Source organism: Denticeps clupeoides, chromosome 8, assembly GCF_900700375.1.
Source record: "Denticeps clupeoides chromosome 8, fDenClu1.1, whole genome shotgun sequence".
NCBI classification, from domain to species: domain Eukaryota; kingdom Metazoa; phylum Chordata; class Actinopteri; order Clupeiformes; family Denticipitidae; genus Denticeps; species Denticeps clupeoides.
Genome location: NC_041714.1, coordinates 20,595,768 through 20,615,814, shown reverse-complemented (window position 1 = coordinate 20,615,814; position 20,047 = coordinate 20,595,768). Strand labels below are relative to the sequence as shown.

The window sequence follows — 20,047 nt, the reverse complement described above, 5'->3', positions numbered from 1 at the left end:
ACAAATGGACAAATTATTGCACTTAAAAAAAAACAGTAGCCTTTAAGTACTACTAAGTAATATTAAGTAATGAAAAGTCGTAATTTTGCACACGTTGAGTGTGTTTCACACGTGAAGTTTGTTTTAGCGTCTGGTAAGATCTTTGCACAGAATTGCACATAGTAGACTAATCAAGTCCAGGATGATTATTACACCAGGCCGGTTCAATTAGGCATGTGAGCCGACTCCGCCACTCTGGCTCATTGATTAGGGATTAGGAATGGAGGGCCAGCTGCTGTCTGTCCTGTTTAAACGTCCCGTCTCGGACGTGTCACCCTGCCTTGCTTTTCACTCAATCACATGACCGGCTAGTTTGGGGCTGGTGGCTTCCCTCAGATCCAGAATAGAAGGCCATATGTCATGGTGATCTGAACGCTTTCATAAAAACTTTCATTTGAGATTAGGGAGCGTTTAGCTCCTTCTGAAGGGGAAGAGAAAGCCGTTGGATTTATTGTGAGGGTCACATGCTGAGCCAGGTTTAGAACGGAACTGATCCAACCGGCCTTTGGAAAAGCGAAGCGTGAAGCTGACAATAACAATATTTTGAAGTTAAATCCAGGAGTTAGGATATTTTATAGCGTGGTCATGTTTCCCTTCTCAGTAATGCTCAGAATATCTTGGCTTGAAAATCGTATAAGCTTATGAACACCAGGAAACTGTTTGCTGAAATGATCACAAATGTAATGATTAAATATTAATGCCCTCTCAGACCATACGTGTCAGCTGGAGATCTTGCAAACAGAATGGTGGCAATCTTGGAAGAAACATCTCAAATATAATCTTACATATTTAAAAAAAAAAAGATCTTGATTTTTTAAACTTCGGAGTGGGTGGACGAGTCATTTTGAGCCATGCAGCAAGAAAAAATTAGACATTGGCCCACAGCTTGGCAAACGTGGCATCTGGTCAGATGAGACTGTTGACTATAATTAGGTCAAGCAAGGTGAAAGAAATTTCATGCCTATTTGAACTTCTTCCCCAAAATGCTGCAAAATGACGTAGGTTTGGCTAATGGACGAGAATTTTACTCTAATTTTACTGATCTGTCTGGGTAATGCTATATTATTTACAAATTAATTCATGTATGTTTTTACTTTGTTCTTCTTTTATTAAGTGCATGTAGTATTTTCAGAGATTTCAGGGAATTTCAGAGATTTCAAGGAAAATCTGCTTTATTTTTGAGAACTCTGTGAACATATCGCTTGCATGTACAAATATAATACATTTGTTTGAATAAATATAACTTTATTCGAAGAAAAAATACATTTTAATTTTACACGGTGACATGTTTGTTTTAAATGTCTATTCTAATGAATAGTGGTGACCAGTCACAAACCGCATATTTCACTCTGTTCAAAGCCAAAACCATGACATGAGCTCAGACTCAGCTAAAGAGAAAGGTAACACTCTATATGTATCGTTACAAACTAATGTGCTGCATTGGTATCACTTGAACCTTTATATATATGGTGTGCAATTGTGGCTTAAGATGCAAAATTTGCTTACAAAAAAAGTGGCTCATTTTTTTGCATATGATCTTAAGATGAAATGGAATAGCAGGTATACTAGCTTTACAAAAATGCTATACTGATCCGAGAGCTAGTTTCATTCGCATTTATCATTGGATATAAACAGCATTGCAACACAATAAAAATCGGAGAAAATAATAAGCATATAAAAAGACCCGATATTCTTAAGCCTGAGTCACATACTGATTTAAGAGAACGGAAAATTTGCATGGTGGTGGCCAGTGGGGAAACAAATGCTATCAGTGTTAATTGTGTGATTTTTTTTTTCTTCTAATTAACAATAAAATAAATGAGTTGGAATGGAGCTTGACTGAGCTTTTACGTATCCTGCTTTTCTCCTCAGTTCAATGGATGCATCTGACAAACTTTAAATGTATATATTTTTAAATATTTTACCCAACGTTGAATTATTGCTCTTGCTCTGGGGGGACCAATGACAGGTATGCTCCATTTAAATAACTGCGAGTCATTTTTTTTTTTTTTTGTTAAGATTCCAAAGCTATACTGTGCGATACAAGAAGAAACAGACAGGCTGAGGCCGTATTTGTAGCATTTCTGCTTCGATAGGGCTGATGGACGTCAATGTTGAAGAACCCCTGGACCTCCCCGTTCTCCTCACAGCTCTTCGCTCTCCAGGGTGGCCTCAGTTGGGGAACTGGAGAAGAGGATGGGGCAGTTGTCGCTCGAGAGGAAGGCAGACTTGATGTCGAGGCCCTGGCCCGTCAGCGCCGCATAGCGACTCCCCGGCCGCGTGGCCTTCTTCATGGGCTGGGGGACCTGCTTGTGCCACTGGGCTGCATAATCAATAATAAGCCGGTTAAATAGCAGTCAAACATAATTACCATCACACGTCACCAAACCGTCACAGGCAACCAATACAGGCGCAGGGCTGTTGTCTTCTGAATTTAAAACAATATTTGTATGATTGCGACAAGAGGACACATGGATCTGGGGTATTAGTTTCACATGGCTACAATGCACTGATGCAGTCATGCTGAGGTGCATACACCCAGAATTACATGATTCTGCGGCTGGATGGAATTAGTGGTAAGAAACAAACAGACAAAAAAGAAGACCAGCAAAATATGGCAAAACGTCTTGCCATTGAAAGAAAAAAAAATAATGCAGAAATATGGTTTTGTAAAAAACATTTGTCCATTGTGATTACCTTTCGAGTAGCCTGATCAGTTGAATGGGGCTGCAGATGCAGGAGTATAGTAAGAAATCTATAATACTGGGTCAGTTATCATGCATTTACTTGGTTAATTATATACTGGGTGGCTTCATTAAATCCTTAATTACTAGGTACTTACCATAAATGTCCAGCCTGGCAGTGCAGGAAACTATGCCAACGTCATTCTTTGCTGAGACGGTGTACCACCCAGCATCCTCCTTCCTGGTCGGTTGAATCAGGAGGCAAATATACCCCGTGGCATCCTGATGCACACTGCATGCAGAAGACAGACATTACTAATCTTGCCACAAGGACTGGGAGCCACGCACTGTGCCTACCTCACTCTGCCCATCGAGTGGGGAATGGTTTCATTGTCCTTCTTCCAGAAGATGATCGGCGGTGGCATACCCACTACCCTGCACTCCAGCCGCACCGGGGTGCCCTCGGCAATGCCGGTGTTCTGGAGCTTCTCCACAAACTGTGGTGCCTGCTTCACCTCTCTCTCTGAAGCAAAGAAACATGTTTCAGCTTTATTTTAATCCGACTGGGGATACTCAGCGGTGGCCTAGCAGGTGAGGAGACAGACCCGTAACCAGAGGGTTGAGGGTTCAAATCCCCAACTCCCCCACACACTGCTCCCCGAGTGCCAGTCATGGCTGCCCACTGCTCACTAAGGGTGATGAGTGTTTCACAACCACTTCACCTTCACTTCTTACTTCTTGGTGTGCTACTCTTATCCACTGTACGATGTGATTGTCTTCAGGAAAATATGACAAATTTCTAGACGTGATCTCATACCTACTACCAGTAGCTCAAGACAGAAGGAGCTCTGGCCCACTTTGTTGGAGGCGATGCAGGTGTACGTCCCGCCGTCATTCTGAGTCAGGGGGTCGATGATGAGAGAGTGGATGCCGTTCTCCCTCACAAGCATCCGGTGATTGCTGTCTGGATAGATAGGCTTCCCTTTCACAAGCCACATGAGTTCAGGGTTCGGCAATCCACTCACCTTAACAGCAGACAAATATCTCAAAATAAGGTTCCACTAAAAGGGGAATATTATAATGAACAATCATTGCGTTATAATACAAGATAGTCTAGCAACTACTTTTTGGCGACAGAGGGAGTTTATTATGAATTATGAATGATTATGCATAACGAACAGTGAATTATAAATTAGAATTTGTTTTGTTTATACTCATTAATAAATTTTGTCCGTTTAATATTTGATTCATTTCAATTATTAAATACTTAATTAAATAGGGTTTGATCAAATACAGTTTTTTTCATGTGATGGATGTTTTATTAACGCTGGTGCAGTACCTTGCAGTCCAGTCTACAGAGCTTCCCTTCATGGGCCACCATGTCACCAGGAGCTTGCAGGAAGTGAGGTCTGAAGAAGCGCTCCAGGACGGGCTCACCCTCTGCTTCCTGTACACGCGTACGCACCCTACACAAACAGTTCCAATAGACAAAACTCAGACTCACACTGTTACCCAGCCATTACTGCACAACTTTAATGGTGACTATACATTCCTTTTTAATGACAGTTAATGGACAATCTGTATGTATTTTTGTAACTTTTAGATCACTTATAACATTTATATCATCATTTGAATTTGCTTTGTCACCTTTTACACAGTAAACTGTTAAGTGGACACAATATGCTGGCCACCTGGCATGGTGGAATGTGTGAGGATCCACAAAAAGTGACACATCTACTGATCCTTCTGTAGTGTTGAAGTCAAGACCACCTAAAGCAAGACCAAGACCGAGGCAGACTAAGGCAAGACAAAGACCAAGGCTGGTCAAGACCAAGACCAAGAGTGTAGAGAAAAAACGTATATAATGGTATACCTTTAGGTGTAGATATAAAAACAAAATATCTGCCCCTGAACAACTGCCTGATTTAGGAGTTTTCCTCAGACTTTGATGACAAGAAACACAGAGCTGGTCAATGATCTTGCAGTTAGTTATCTTACTTCTCATGGTGCTTTCTCACCACATGTGAATGTAACAGATATCAGAGATGTTCACAAGTCAAAGTCCAAGTAAAGTAGCGTTGAGACCACAAAGAAATAAGACCAGTCTCGAGAACTACAACACTACCCTTCTGATGGTCAGATTCATTTAAAGTGATTTGTTGGTGTGGTGGACAGTGTGGGGATTGTTTAGTGGGCATGTCGTGCTGAACCTTCTTTTGGATCTTCTGGGAATACTACAACACTCTACTGGCTGGGTTCCCACGCTACACCTCCACGACTGCCCGTCTTAAGTTCAAGACACTAACTGTTCTAGCAACAAGACTCATTGGATTAAATGAAAAACTCCAATACAAAAAATTACAATTCTTACTTATGGTTATTTTCCTAACAGTAGTTTTTTTGGTTTTAAAATGTAAGGTTCTTTGCACCTTAATAGGGCTTGTGATGGTATGTGTAACTAGTCTCAGCTAAACAGCAGTTGTTGATGAAAGTCTAGGTATGAAAACCAGATATGGACTATATGATAAAGGCCTCAGATTTGAATGCCAAGAAGAAGGATATAAATCAAATAAACTGTAATGTTGAGAAAAGGAAAACCCACCTTTGTGAGTGTATCATGGGTAGTCGGTTTCTAACCGGACCCGTCTGGACAATCAAATGACCAGAACAGCTTATTCTTCCCTAGAGAACATTCAGAATGGGGTTTTGTGAGCTCAGCTCACTTATTCCAGGCAGTCTTAAAGTCAGCTCCATGACTTGTACACATACCTGTGGATTTGCAGCCATGACAGTGTAATTACCATCATCATCATTTGTGATTGTCTCTATGTGGAGGGAACAGGTACCATCTCCTTCTCGGATCTTCCTGTAACGCTCATTCCTTTTCAAAACCTGTTTTCCATCCTTAAACCAGTAGACCTGGAAGTTCATATTTATATTAGTACAACACACATGAAGATCGTAAAGATTCATATTCGGCAAAGATTCACATTATGCACAGGGGACCTTGGGTATGGGGATCCCAACGACTTTACAGGTAAACGTGACAGGCACTCCTTCCATGGCCCGGAAGTTCTTGAGCTTTTTGTCAAAGATCGGGGCGATGCACTTTCCTGTTGGGATCTCTTCATGTTGCACCTCGTCATCGGACTCCTCCACTGGTGTCCTCTCCAACCGAAACTCAATCTCACTCATCAGCCTCTGTTCAAAACTTGACACCTTGTACTCCTAGGAGATCCACATCACCCACATTTCATTTGTGTGTCACAAAACAGTGTCAGTGATGCCATTATTCAAAGATTTTAAGCGAGCATGGTAAGAATAGCGCCCTCTGGTTATTCTGGTTTATGCTATTAAGACATTTTTGATATTTTCTCAGGATTTACCACATTTAAAAAATATGGATAACTTATCATAGACCTACAGAGCTGAAAAATAAAAAGCAGAACTATTACAGATGTGGATTATGGATTAAGAATACAAGCAATTAACATGTTGGTGCTTTTCACATACAAAAAATTCAATACACAAGAACAGGGAACAGGATGCATTGAAAACAACAAACCTAGAAAAAAATTGCATGCCTATTTGAGTTTAATAACTGTATTAGCCATTCATTTGTATAATAAACAAATGTGAAAGTATATGGGAGATCTCTGTTTATATGACTTTCACTTTCCTCCATATGGGATTCCACTGTATGGGGATCTAGGTTGGATAAGCAGGCTTGTGTAGGTACATCATGGAAATGAAACTGATGCTGTGAAGATATTTCCGCTTCCCCTCACTGTCAAATAACCTTCAGATCACTTTAGCTGTCACTTTAGCCGCCCTGAGGCATTTTCTGAGGGTGTCACACTGTTAGTGAACAACATGTAGTGCACATAAAACATGGTTGCAAATGGATGAGCGAGATTCAGAGAGAGCACAAAAAAATAATTCACTTCCACCGCCGTCTTTTAAAAAAAATTACTTTAAATTCATTAATCTGTTATAAATGTAGTTTTAGCAATACATTTAGCACGTAGACCTTCATACATCCATATCATATACTTCCCAAGATATCAAGTTGTCCCAAATCTGTGATTGCTAAATCCAGCCTTCTTTATTGTGGTACTGCTGCCAAACGAGCACTAGTCACGTCTGAAGTTACAGATGAGGCTTTTAGGGCTTAAGTGCAGGTGGATGTTAATGTCCTCTCATGTGTAAAATGCTGAACATGCTCTTTAACTTCTGCATGTGGATGCACAGGATGCATGAAGGTACAGGCCTGCAGCAATCTAGTCCTCATCCGCAGACACCAGTTGCTATTATTCGTGCAAACAGAAGCTGATGCACATATTTACCATTTACGAACGAACAAATTATTTAGTTAATTACTGACAGCCTGTATTTATACCGGTGTGCTGGTGTGCAAATCAACTCCATTTGTACCTCATCATAGTTAATGACAGTTGCGGTTGGAATGTTTGGTCCAAGCGGTCTGCTTGCTGCTTTGCCCTCATAAACCAGCTTCTATGAGAGGACAAGGATGAGGGTGGTGAACACAAACATGAAACAACAAGACGCCTTCTTTGCATTTTGGCTGGAGTCACACAGAATCTAAAATACAAAAATCTCAAATAAGGTGGCCATGAGTAAAGGCCAAAAACATCTTGCCACATAATTTTAAGTTGTGGACAAAACATGTCCCTGTCTTATTCATTCAGGTAACCTTGTGTTTAATGTAGAGTGGATTTATGACTTTTGGAGCCCAGAAGGGGGCGATCTAAAAATTGATATGCCTCTATACAAAACTACCCTGCTCACCTGAAAGCATTAAATATCTTTTAACATATTCACGATATGAAAAATATGAACATTTTCCTAGGTAGTGTTATGTGAATGCAGACTTTTTTTTTCTGTACAACATCCAGCCTCATACAAAGTTGTATGAGTGATAGTTCAAAACGCAAACACATATTAATGACATGTGGACGTGTGTAAATGGAAAATGATAATGATGGGTTCAGACATTTTCCAGTCCTCGAAAACACTGAAAGCAGCAAGGATTAGTTTTTTTACTAAAGTACCGGACATACAGAGCAGACAAAATATTCTCTGCAGCGATGTAGAACCCTTTAATCGACATATCTTAACCTTTTATTGTAGTTTACTAGATGAGCAAGTACCCCAGCCCCCAAAATGCCAGACAAGTGCACGGTGCTCGGTACCTGTGGCCTGTGGTGATGCATCAGGTCGTCTTTGAAACACAGCTTTTTCTCAATGTCATGTAGGAGAGCTTCCCTGCTCTCGTGAATGTCATCAGAAGCCACCGGTCGCTGGCCCCGGCCTGTCTTCCGCAGTGTGCCGTGTGACCTAGGAATTTATACATGGCGTCAGTCCCAGTCATGCCTTAATACAGTCATCTCAACTCAAGGAAACTGTACTTACAAAGCCGGAGCACTCTTGGGCAGTCCCATGGCGTTTGTGGGAGGCGAGGTTGGCAACGAAGGCAGCACAGAGCTGAGAAAGGCCACTGGATTCTGGATGGGGCTTGGGGTGGAGCTGCTGGAGGTTGGGGACGAGGCCTGTGGTGGTGATTGAGGCCGCAGTATAAAGGCAGAGTTCCTGAACGCAGGCGGCACCAAGGTCGGGGAAGATATGTAGGCGGGAGGGCTGGTGGGGGGTTCCAGGACCCTGGTGGGAAACACTCTGGGAGCAGAAGGGAAACTGCTGCCTGATGAAGTGGGGCTGAGAGGAGAGCTGATGTCCTGGGAGCGCTTCAAGTTCAGCTCAGCAGCCAGCTCTTGCAGCATTGGGACTGGAGACTGTGTTGGGGAAGGACTCCGGACAGGAGAAAGAGTCTGCGCCGCTATGAACTCTTTGGGCCTGGTGTAGCTGAAGCTGTGTGGTGTGGTGGGACTGAGGGGTGAGCTCAGAGGTGGATGTTGTGAGATGTTCAGCTGGGGTGCGGGGGCCTTTGGCAGCAGTGGTGAAGGCAGTGGGCTCAGGGGTGACAAGTTCAGAAGTGATGTGCCGTGGGCCATTGGTGCTGTCGGTGTTAGAGGAACATTGAATTGTGTTGTGTTGCCGAATTTGGGCATAGTAGGAGAACCTATTGAAGATGCAATGCTGCTATGTGGAAGAGGCGTTTGTGGTACTGGAGTGACGGTCTGTGGCATGGCGACAGGACTCAAGTGGAGACTGGAAGCCATGTTTAAATTGGGCACGGTGACAGTGCTAAGGTGAGTGGGGGCTGCCATGTATATCTGGGGCATCTGAGATGTCGTGATTGCGTTCACTGGAGTCAATGTGCTGCCTTTGGGAGTCACCATGGGTGAAGGAGTGGTGTTCAGTAAAGGTGTGGGGATGGTGTTAAACTGGGGTGTTGGGCCAGGGTACACGAAAGGTGCTGGGCGAGGTTTATGATGATAGAGGGTCTGGCTGGATGCTTTGAGCGGTTCATGGAAAGCCTTGTCAGACCAGGTTGGATTCTCCTGGGGGCTGCTCTCCTGCTGCTGCTCCAAAAGCACCTGGTTGTGGAGCAGCTGAAGCTGGACGGCATCTCTGCAGAAGACCAAAAGCATTTCAGCTGTCAGCAGTCACACACGAATCTCCGACCCTCACATAGAGAACCATTTGATCTAAAACCCACCTAATGCAAATGGCAGATAGTATGAGTGCAAACATCTTCAACCATAAAATAGCACATACAGTATTGCAGTTTTAACAGAATGCAATAGAAAGGGTGAAAAGTACTGAAGAAGGCAATAAATGAAGCACTCAACCAGTATTTCCTATTCAGAAATATATATCCCCTGCAGACCAGTGCACGTGCCTTAATGCTTTTATACACATACACAGCAGCAATCAACAAGAGCTGCAGAGCCATCATCAAGATATATGAAACAAATGATCCCTTATAATTCCACTTAGTTATTAATGCATTTTTTTATTATTGCACTTATTTATTCTAAAATTGTATTTATAGATTGTATAAGATAGGCCTTTTCTGATTAAAAACCTCTAAATATAAAAATGAATTGTTAAATACATATAGAAATGTTTAGAAAATCCTTTTCACATATATATTATTAGACATGCAGATGCACAAAAAGGCACTTTTGAAATACCACGAATCATGATTTGTTCATGTATACATGTGTACAACATAAAAAAAATAACATAAGTAAAATATTGGTTTTGGAGATTACCAAGAAGATTGCCAAGTTTACACTTACTTTGTGAAATATTCCCTTTGGTATCTCCTTTGAATAAAGCTCCACATGGCAGTCAGAACATACGGCTGCTAATCAGCTCGCTGTGTTGTGCCTTGGTAGAAAGTTCTGGGAACTCAGGCACGACCCTCCTACGATGAATGTTTACTTTTTCCCAATATAGCACAGACATCGACTTGAGCTCTGGCATCTTAAAACTCAGCTCCTTAAAATACGGCCATGCCTTGAGCTTGTTCATTTGTACATGTTGGAAGGAAAGTTAATGTTTCAAAATCAGCCACTTTGATTAAAACAGAGGAATCCTAGGGTGGACAATAATTAATTTGTCTTGACACTGGGACAGAAACATATCATTCCACGTTATTGGATTGTCAACAGACATAAGGTGCTGCGGGAACAAAAACAGTGGTTGGCCTTGAGGAGCAGTGGTGGTCTAGCAGGTAAGAAAGCGGCCCTGTAATCAGAAGGTTGCCGGTTCGAATCCCGATCCGCCAAGGTGCCACTGAGCAAAGCACCGTCCCCACACACTGCTCCCCGGGCGCCTGTCATGGCTGCCCACTGCTCACCAAGGGTGATGGTTAAACGTGGGTCACAATCACTTTTGGTTCACAGATGGTGGAATAAACTTTCAACCTCCATCAGAGCAACTTATTTAGTGAACAACTTATTTAGCTCTTAAAGAAACTTTTGAAGAGCTCTTCTAAATTCTAAAGTAAAGTTACTTGTCAGTGCTCTGGCGCAAGTGTATGCCAAACATAAACATAAACATAATTAAATATGGCTAAATATAACATTCTAAATTCTCTATAAGAAATAGAATATCACAATAAATCACAATAGCACATAATACTCTCACATTACAAACACTGGCAATGTTGTGAAATGTTTTTCTATTTCTTTCTTCTTCATCCATCATCGCTCTGTTAGTGTTCATAGAGCAGCTCGGTAGGGTTAACAGATGCACGTTAAGGACTAGGTGGCCTTAAAAGGCATAGTGGGATGGCAGTTAAGGCACAAAATCAATCTGAACAGTGACAAAACAGTTATTGTCTCTTTTAAAGTGAAGTGAAGTGATTGTCACATGTGATACACAGCAGCACAGCACACGGTGCACACAGTGAAATTTGTCCTCTGCATTTAACCCATCACCCTGAGTGAGCAGTGGGCAGCCATGACAGGCGCCCAGGGAGCAGTGTGTGGGGACGGTGCTTTGCTCAGTGGCACCTCAGTGGCACCTTGGCGGATCGGAATTTGAACCGGCAACCTTCTGATTACGGGGCCGCTTCCTTAACCACTAGGCCACCACTGCCCCATTTTGCTACTCTGTTGTACAATACAGTAAATGAAGGGAACTTACAGCTTAGGCTTAGCCAAAACTGGAGGTGGTTCCTTGTTGGCCGACATTGGATACATGTCGTCTTGGGAATGGGTACTGGATGCATCCGCATCATCCTCTTCTTCCTCGGGGAGTTTAAAGTGCACACGTAAGCCCACGCGTGAAGTGGAGCGAGTCTCGCTGTGGTTCACCAGGACCCCATCTATCCTGGGCTTCAGACAAGAGGGCGGAGGATCCGGGAGAGGAACAGCACACCTTGGCTCAGGTTGGTCACCAGTGGCCTCCCCTGCCGTTGCTGGTGCAGGGAAAGGGTCGGGTTTAGCTTTTCTCTGACTGACTGATGTACGCTCCAACTGGGTCTTGAGACAGGAGGTTACAGTTTCCTCAGAGCCCTGAGGAGCTCTGAGGTCACTGAAATTACTTGGGTTGATTTCATGAGTACGTAAACCAGAAGTAGGAAGACTGTAGCTGGCCGTGCTGATGGTTGGTGGGTCAACTTGGGACTTGCTGAAGCTGCGAGGGTCTAGGCTGGGTAGGCTGGACCTAAACATGTCTGGATGGGCTGCACCAAGACTTAATGGGTCTAGGTTTGGCATGCTGGTACTGAAGGCGTCTACATGAGCCAATCCGCTCTTCATAGGATCTATGGACAGTGTACTTGAGCAAGGCTTACTGCAGTTCATTTGAGGACCATCCAATAGGGGGTTTGTGAATGCCTTGAGCTCTGAAATCCTCTTCTCAGTACCCATATAGTTTGTGGAGGTGAAGCCACTCTCTATCTTCACACTTTGGTTTCCTGAAAAAAAAAGAGAAAAGCTACTTGCAGTTATTACCAAGGACACAATCCACTCACAAATCAAGATGATATCATACTTGTTTAAAATTATATTATAAAATAATACTTTACCTTTAACTTTGAGGCCAGCAATGCTGGAGACTGTGCCATATTTATTGCTGGCTGTGCAAGTGAATGTTCCTGAATCTTCAGGGAAGACTTCAGCAATAACCAAAGTGCATATCTCTTCTAGAGTGATAAAAAAGGTTTGGCAGAATTAAATCACAATTTTGGAGCCGAGCTGTCAATCAACTTATATATTTTATGCCGTGTTAACCATCTGGACCATTAAGGTTCCATACATGAATATGCACTCGCAAGGCTGCAGTTTTCCTTTTAAGCTCTAAGCTACTTTAATAGTTTGTGGTGAAGTTGAGGCCTTCCATGAACATCAGGCACCTTGAAAGGGTTTGCAGCCTCCAGGGCTTGACACCGTCTCGTTCGGCAGCCTTATAAGGACGTGATTCAGCAAAGCAACACTGGCCCCCATTCACAGGGAGCCACTGTAACACAAACTCCCAGTCCGAGAGAATAAATTACCAGAAGCAGGATCAAAGTGGAGGAAGCCTCAAATGTCACGAGTGCACCGGATCATTTCTTATTATGACGTGAGGCACCGCAGTACAAATATGGCGGTATCAGAAATTTCACCGATAACAGTCATTCTCCCTGCGTTTCTCGGTGTATTCGAGTCTGAGAGTTTGTCCTGAGTGCCGAGAGTCATCGGTCACACTCAAGTTAATCTAGACATGCCCTTACCAGGCCCTGTTACATCAGAACCATCCTTTCCTTGCACAATTCAACACATATAATGTGCACATGCACTATTCCCACGCTGCTTCCAGAATTGTTTGCAAGACTAATAAAATTCTTATTTCATTTTTCGCCATTAGGATTGACACATTTTTCGCCATTAAGGATTGTATGCGCAGTATCTCCAGTACGTACCTGATTCAGCCATAGATCTGGGTTCTAAAACAGAAAAATGAAACACAGTCCTGATTATCTGTGCATATGATGTTAAGTGCATGAAACGGAATGGTATGGGATGTGCACTTACTCTTCTGTAAGATCCTGAAGTCAGGCGAGTCCTCTATGACGGTCCCTTCCCGGTACCACTCCACCCGGGGGGAGGGCACTCCCTTCACACGGCATTCCAGCACCACCAGCTGGCCCTCCTGAGCATAAAGGTCCTGCAGGCTCTGACGTCACATGATGGACGGCAGTGAGTTCGGAACCGAAAGCTACTATCTGAACTGGCTATGTAGAATGCCCGATCTGATACAGAGGAAATATGAAAGTCGGAATATTCATTACCTTCGTAAAAACTGGTGCAGCCATTATTGGCCTTCCATCTAAACCTTGAGGATAGCTGCCAGCGTTCTGGTTCTAAAAACAAAAAGAACATATGTATGTATATAAGTTATTTGAACCCAGGTTGTGCTGGATGCAGAATGAGACGCTACCTCAGGAACAGATGACACAGAAGAGTCCACTAAAGGAGGAAGCAAAGATGAAATGACCTGGCTGGGCTCGTTTTGGGTGGAAGGTGGTGGCGCCGACAACACCGGAGAAGGAGGGATGTATTGGGTGTTGGGTGGTCCAGGTGTCTGAGCAGACGTTGGAGGAACACCAGCTGCTTCTGAAGGAACTTCCTGTGCAGGGACCGCGCTGCAGGCTTCAGCTGATTGAGATGATGACGACGATGACGAAGATAATGATGACGCGTCAACCTCAGCAGATGTAAGCAAAGACGCAGCTTGGACAGGCAGCGACGGGGAGAGCACTTGGGTGCTTGGAGGCGGGGATTTCACATCAGCTGGTGACAGAGTGGGGACCTCTGCTGGCAGTTCCACTTGGGGACCGGTCACCTCCAATCCTGGAGGAGGATCTTCAGCACAAGAAACCGCACTGCTGGACACTATGGCTGGAGTTTTCTTCTTCAACCTTACAAAACAATCAGAAAATATTGGTTTTACAGGCCAACATATCAACACACTTTTTTCTGGACAGGTGCCATCTTGATAACACTTACTGTGCTATATGTTCAAAGTGTTCCAAATCCGAATCTGAGGAGGAAGCCCCTACATGATATAAACACAAACATTTTTTTACTCTTACAATGACATGAAATGTGGCTATAGTGGCTTTAAAGGAAAACGACACCATTCTTGTCAAAATGTTCGAATGGCATAAAATTAGATACCCTCGATATAAATTTCTGCTGATGTTGAATCTGTCCCATAAAAGTTGGAGGCGAAGCAGGAGTATCGACCTGTGTCTTCTTCAAACGCTTCAGCAATGATGAGTGAGTGCAGCTCCCCGTTGTTGATTATCTGGATATCTGGACTGTTCTCCAGTTCTTTGCCCTCACAAAACCACCTGTGGAAAATATGAAGCTATCAATAATAATATCAATAATGCGTCAATTCATACGAGCCCTCCATTGAATATTCATGTTGCTGGGCGGCAAGTCAAACAATTATTAGATAAAATACATTTTCATTTACTGCATTTATCAGTAATCCTTATCCAGAGCGACCTACAGTCAGTAGTTACAGGGACAGTCCCCCCCTGGAGACACTCAGGGTTAAGTATCTTGCTCAGGGACACGATGGTAGCAAGTTGGGTTTGAACCTGGGACTTGTGGTTTATAATGTTACCCACTAGGCTACTGAAACCCTGATTTTCATTTTCATTATTCATACTGAAAAATGACTCAGACCCTCATGGGATTATGTGTCAATTCAATTCTCATGACATTTGATAATGTTAATGTATATTTGGCCGCTGTGTGTTTCCAGGGGAGTCTGGATTCCACCATGATGGCTTATTTTAGGCTGATGAAGCATGGGCAACAAAGGAAGACACTACCAGCAATAAACAAACTGCCGAGTGAGAGATGCGATCTTTGGGAATAAGCAGTGCCCACATTAACCAAATCCAGATGCATCAGCATCATATCATCTAGCAGGATTGCAAAACCTTGATACCAGAGCTGGGCAAATACGCACCACAAAAATCAACCACAGGCAAATGTCAGATGGTGGCCAACACGGTCACCACCGTGCCAAAGCAAATGTCTGAGATACTGATGTCATCTACAATACGGGTACAAAACAACACATTCATAAATATGTATTTTTATTGGACTATAAGTGCATGTAACATAAACTGCACTATTACGCCACTTCTGCTTCTTTTGAGGTTAGTGTAATTTTATCTAGTGTGTAGTCCTGTGTTGTTTTGAACAGCTTTATATTGTATTCTATATTTGATAATGTAACAGGTTTATATTTGGTATGGTTTAACATAGTCGATCTTTCTTATTTCAATTCTGGTCATGTATCCTCACTGCTCTGGGACTGTATCCTCACTGCTCTGGGACTGGCTAATGTTAGTCTAATATGCAGAATAAAAATGGAGTTGTATTGCAAAATATATAAAACAATAAAATGTTATAACTTGAATCTTCAAGCACATACACAACGACAAACGATGCACCAGAAATACATCAGCATTAGCAAGCAAACCACAAAAAAAATGATTCTTTAATGATTGCACTAATAAGTGTGACCCATATACATTCAAAACATGTTACGTTAAGAAATGCACATAAAGCTGCCACAATGGCCCCTGAATGAGTGACCAAAATCTCACCACCATGTAAAATAGGTGACAGGTCCACCAGCACTGGAAAAAAAGGACTTGACTGACCCTGAGACTATAGCACGGCAGGAAGAGGGTACAAACGTGACCGAAATGTGGTGCCTTGCTTCTATGCAGGGAGGAATGTCAATGCTAATCAGCAAGGATCTAAATTAAAAGTATGAGTTGCGAGGGAGTAGCCTGGTCCCCTTGCTGGTTCCTCCAAGCTGCACCTGTTCAGGGCTATTTTTCCTCCACACACACATACTCTCTCTCTCACACACACAAACACACCCACACACACACACACAGATAACTCTTTGTGAGGCTGGCAGAGCTTATACCTGCGCCCCAATATATGCACACATAGAATGGGATTGTAACATTTTTACAATTTTGTTCAATTTGGACGCTAAAGGCCTGGAGCAATTTGTTACATTTGATCAGGCGAAATAAAGTTTTTTACAGCATTTATTCACTTTGGAAACTTTTTAACGAATAAAAAGGAATTATTCAATTAAGAATTATTGGTATAGGCCTGTACAAATACACACTTGTGGAAAAAACCTCAGAAGTCAGAAAAGCTGACACTATCAAACAAAATAAATCACACACATCAGGGTTCTTTAACTGTTGTTCTATGCACTGTGATAGTTACGTAAAATTTGCATTTGCATTTTGTAAAATGTGTCCATTATTAGACACATCACTTTTAATGTCTTCTTTGAGCAACAGCAAAGTCATTTAGTTTGACAGCTGGTCTCTAGTCCTCTATTTCTTCCCTTTGCGGTTGATGGCACGGCAAAATACGATCTCAGAATAATACTGCTGATTTGCAACTTGGTCACTAAATGTGCACTGAACATTGTCACAGAGTCTCGGTCACTGCCGAAAAAACAAAAACAAAAACAATGATACACACACACACACACACACACACACACACACAAAGACTTACCAAGCCGTCCCAAGACCGTCTCCGCACAGTTCCGATCAGACTACAGTATCACCATGTTTCCGCCGGTCTGCTGGCGTGCACTGTTCACAAGGACAATCCGCCCACCTCCTCCTGTCCTCCCTGTCTCACTTCTGTCTTTGTCATTTAAACCGCTGCTGTCCAGTCCTGCTGTCCCAGCGCACTGTATGGCGCCTGCCTTTAAACCTATTTACCGGGGTGTGGTCGGATGGAGCAGCTTTTTTGTTTGCATTATGTTTATGGGCCAATATTTTGGATGGACAGCACATGCGCTCACAAGTCGACGTGCAAAGTTAGGTCGGGATGATCTAATGTTCCTGACATAACACTCCTGCTGCCAGCTAAATAAATGACACATGCCTAAAGGGACAGCTGTCCGAGCAGATCACCTGTCACACTCCCCACCACAAAGACTCACCATTCTGCTGCAGGTATCGTTGCATAACTGGGGCATAGTGTGAATAGCTAACGGTGCACTCTGGGTCCTTTCCAGCTTGTTAAGAATACGACGTCCGTCTTTTACTTTAACCCAACCCCTACGATGTTTTTTAATACAACTTTATTAGATGTAGGCATAAAGGTGATTAAACACCATTACACAAGTAATACAGAATGGGACATTAAACATTAAGGTCCACCATGTTTCTACTTACTGTGTACCTGGTGTCAAAGCATTATATTAACTTATTCGTAAAAAAAGATGCTCAGGCCATGAGTGTAGCAATAATATTGGAGGATACTTAAGGTGTTTTGTTGCATTTATGGCACGATTTAAGGTGCTACGATGATGAATGTACCACTTACCGAACTTCTGGAGGAGGGAAACCTCTTACGATGCAATCCAATTGGACTTTGCTTCCCTCTGGTACCTCCCGACTTTTAAGCTTCTGAATGAAGTGAGGCGGGTCACACACAGGCTCATCCATGCTCTGGGCTTCCGGCTGTCCACTGCTTTCAGCCTCCATCTTGTTGACGTCGTCTATGGATTCCATCGGGTTTAATGTTTGCTCCTCGGTCTCCGGACTCTCCTCGGGGTGGAACTCCTTGAGCAGGACTTGCGGGGTTTCACCGATCACCGGGACGCTGAGAGGAAGAACGGGCCTTTCCCGATCATCGGGAGCACTGACAGGGAAGACCACGCCATCAGACTGGCCTTTAGTCTGATACCTGCTCCTGTGTGCCTTGCAAGCCCTTGGTCGTATCCGTTTGGAGCTGTTGGCTTTGAAGAGTGATGAAAGCTCCTCGATGAAGTCAGCAGCCTTGTTGAGAAACTCTTTCTTGGATTGGGTTTCAAGACCATACGGTGTGTTCCTCATGGGCCGTTTAAGGTCCTGAGGTTGTTCTCGAGGGGTTCTGTTGTTCCTGATAATGTTATCTTGGAGGGAGAATGAAGTCTGAAGTGGTTGTCTGTCAGATGCAAACGGATGCATTGGTGCATTGGTCTCAGTTTTTTCAGGAGCAACATTTATAGTCGCTGGAGCTGCCACCACTGAAGATGATACCTGCTGTGGTATTGACTCAGGTCTATCACCTTCATGATGCTCGTGACCAATAGCTTGTCGGGCAAGGTTGACACTTTTATCCAGTTCCTCCCGGCTGAGGAAAGCGGAGAGATCAGGGAACTGGGAGTCCTCTTGCATCCCAGAATCCTCAGCTTTGCCCTTCAGAGTCCCGTATACAAGGCGCCGAGAAGATGAGGAGTCGGACCTGTTCATCTCGCCACGTCTGTGGTGAGCCATGGCCTCCGCGAGGTAACTCTCTCGCAGAAGCTGAGACAGGGATGTGGGCTGGTCCAGACTGTTGTCTTGCATGTTTCTGGAAATTTTAAAAAAGAAAGATTATGTACTGTAAACATCTGTACTGTCAGATGGACATAGTTGAAGTTGAAAATGGTTAGTGTGACTATATAAACTGTGTAATATGGTATGATTGACTGTTTGTATTTATTACAGGTCTGTTCAATATAAATGATCAATAGCATGATTTAAACTACTTTTTAGCAATGAGACAAAATACAGTCCAGACAATAATGCATGAATTTTATATATATATATATATATATATATACACACACACACACACACACACACACACACACACACATACATATATATACATATATATATATATATATATACACACACACACACACACACACACACACAGTGGCTAACAAATTGTCAGGTTTTGTGCTGTGCTCATATATAATTTTTTAAAATATATATATGTTTTTTGCTGTTTATATTTATATATATGTAAATTCATGCATTATTGTCTGGACTGTATTTTGTCTCATATATATATTTAAATATTTGTATTGTTCACATTTCGAGCACTTCGCAAACTAAATTACACACAATATGAAAAAGTTCCAAATTACCTAAACCTATTTAGAATGAAGCTTGGCATCATAAATCACAGGCCATCTAGAGACAAGCTTCCGTAGTCAATACAATCGAAATAAATGCAAGAAATGCAAATAGTTTTTTTTTCTGAACAATGCTTGTCACTTTCAAGACATTTAAACCTAATCCCTTTTCACACGTACACGTACAGATCCTGGCCCCGGGCCGTTACTGAATCCTGAAACGGGATAGGGCTCGCAGATGCTACTGACACTCAAATCAGTGCAATTAAGAGCGGCAGCGATGCCCTTCCAATGGTCCTGCGGCAGCAGCTGTTGCCTACATTAATTCTGCACAAGCAGGATCCGAGCCACCACCCCCCCCCCCAACACACACAGTCATAGCTTATTATAGAATGGGTTCCTTTTACAAGAAAAATTCTGGAAAAGTTGAGTTGCGCTCATCCTTGTGGCGCCACGGAGAGACGGGGTCACAGAGGACGAGCTAAATAAAATGTCCGGAGACGTGGAGGAGGACGTTTTACTCCCTCCTGCGAATCAGCAGAAACAGAAATGGCTCGCGCCTGCCGAGCTGCGCCCCGAGCCACCGACTCGGAGGTCTAGTTAACGTTCTCCCGACGTGAAGGGACGGTGGACTCTGCGGAATGAGACACAGCCAAAAACTCACCAGGCCGGGAGAACAGACACCATGAGGTTGGCAGGTAATTGCAGGGAGGAGGAGCTTTACCTTCGCAAGGGTTTGGTTGTCCTTGACGTGCACCTGTGTGTATTATTCTAATCGAAAAGAGCGGGGACGACGCAGGACGCCGGGGCGGCTGCCCACCCTTCCTCTCGTCCTTGGGCTTTGCTGGGGGAGATATCGAGGCGAGCGGATGGGCCGACCTGTCACCAGTAAAAGTAGCAGCATTTGTCAGCACGCCGGGCCCAGGTTATTTTGGGGTGGC

General features: G+C 43.3%; 1 protein-coding gene across 4 annotated transcripts; it reads right to left on the bottom strand.

Annotated features, from left to right (window-relative positions):
* Positions 1-1,987: 1,987 nt before the first annotated feature.
* On the bottom strand, positions 1,988-20,029 carry mypn (myopalladin). 4 transcript variants are annotated; one of them, XM_028988994.1, is made up of 22 exons: positions 19,831-20,029; positions 17,543-18,553; positions 14,321-14,496; positions 14,150-14,198; positions 13,581-14,061; positions 13,432-13,503; positions 13,175-13,316; positions 13,063-13,086; positions 12,187-12,303; positions 11,301-12,075; positions 8,157-9,272; positions 7,937-8,081; positions 7,158-7,238; positions 5,730-5,951; positions 5,493-5,642; positions 5,326-5,405; positions 4,063-4,189; positions 3,541-3,748; positions 3,081-3,246; positions 2,882-3,015; positions 2,737-2,766; positions 2,221-2,362 (listed from the first exon to the last, which is right to left on the bottom strand). In XM_028988994.1, the coding sequence occupies exons 2-21, from the start codon at positions 18,547-18,549 to the stop codon at positions 2,753-2,755; spliced, it is 5,286 nt and encodes a 1,761-aa protein (XP_028844827.1). In that variant the 5' UTR covers positions 18,550-18,553; positions 19,831-20,029; the 3' UTR covers positions 2,221-2,362; positions 2,737-2,752. The 4 variants fall into 4 exon arrangements, with proteins under 4 accessions (XP_028844825.1, XP_028844824.1, XP_028844826.1 ...); XM_028988992.1 differs by lacking the exon at positions 2,737-2,766 and having other exon boundaries at positions 1,988-2,362; positions 19,771-20,029; XM_028988991.1 differs by lacking the exon at positions 2,737-2,766 and having other exon boundaries at positions 1,988-2,362.
* Positions 20,030-20,047: the final 18 nt, after the last annotated feature.

What these genes read in the sequence shown, in the direction of transcription:
- mypn (XM_028988992.1), bottom strand. Translation starts at nt 18,549, where the DNA reads ATGCAAGACAACAGTCTGGACCAGCCCACATCCCTGTCTCAGCTTCTG. An exon ending in AGCAGAAATTTATATCGAGG is followed by an intron (nt 14,199 to 14,320) that starts GTATCTAATTTT and finishes TATATCATGTAG; the next exon opens with GGGCTTCCTCCTCAGATTCG. An exon ending in CCCAAGAGTGCTCCGGCTTT is followed by an intron (nt 8,082 to 8,156) that starts GTAAGTACAGTT and finishes ATAAATTCCTAG; the next exon opens with GTCACACGGCACACTGCGGA.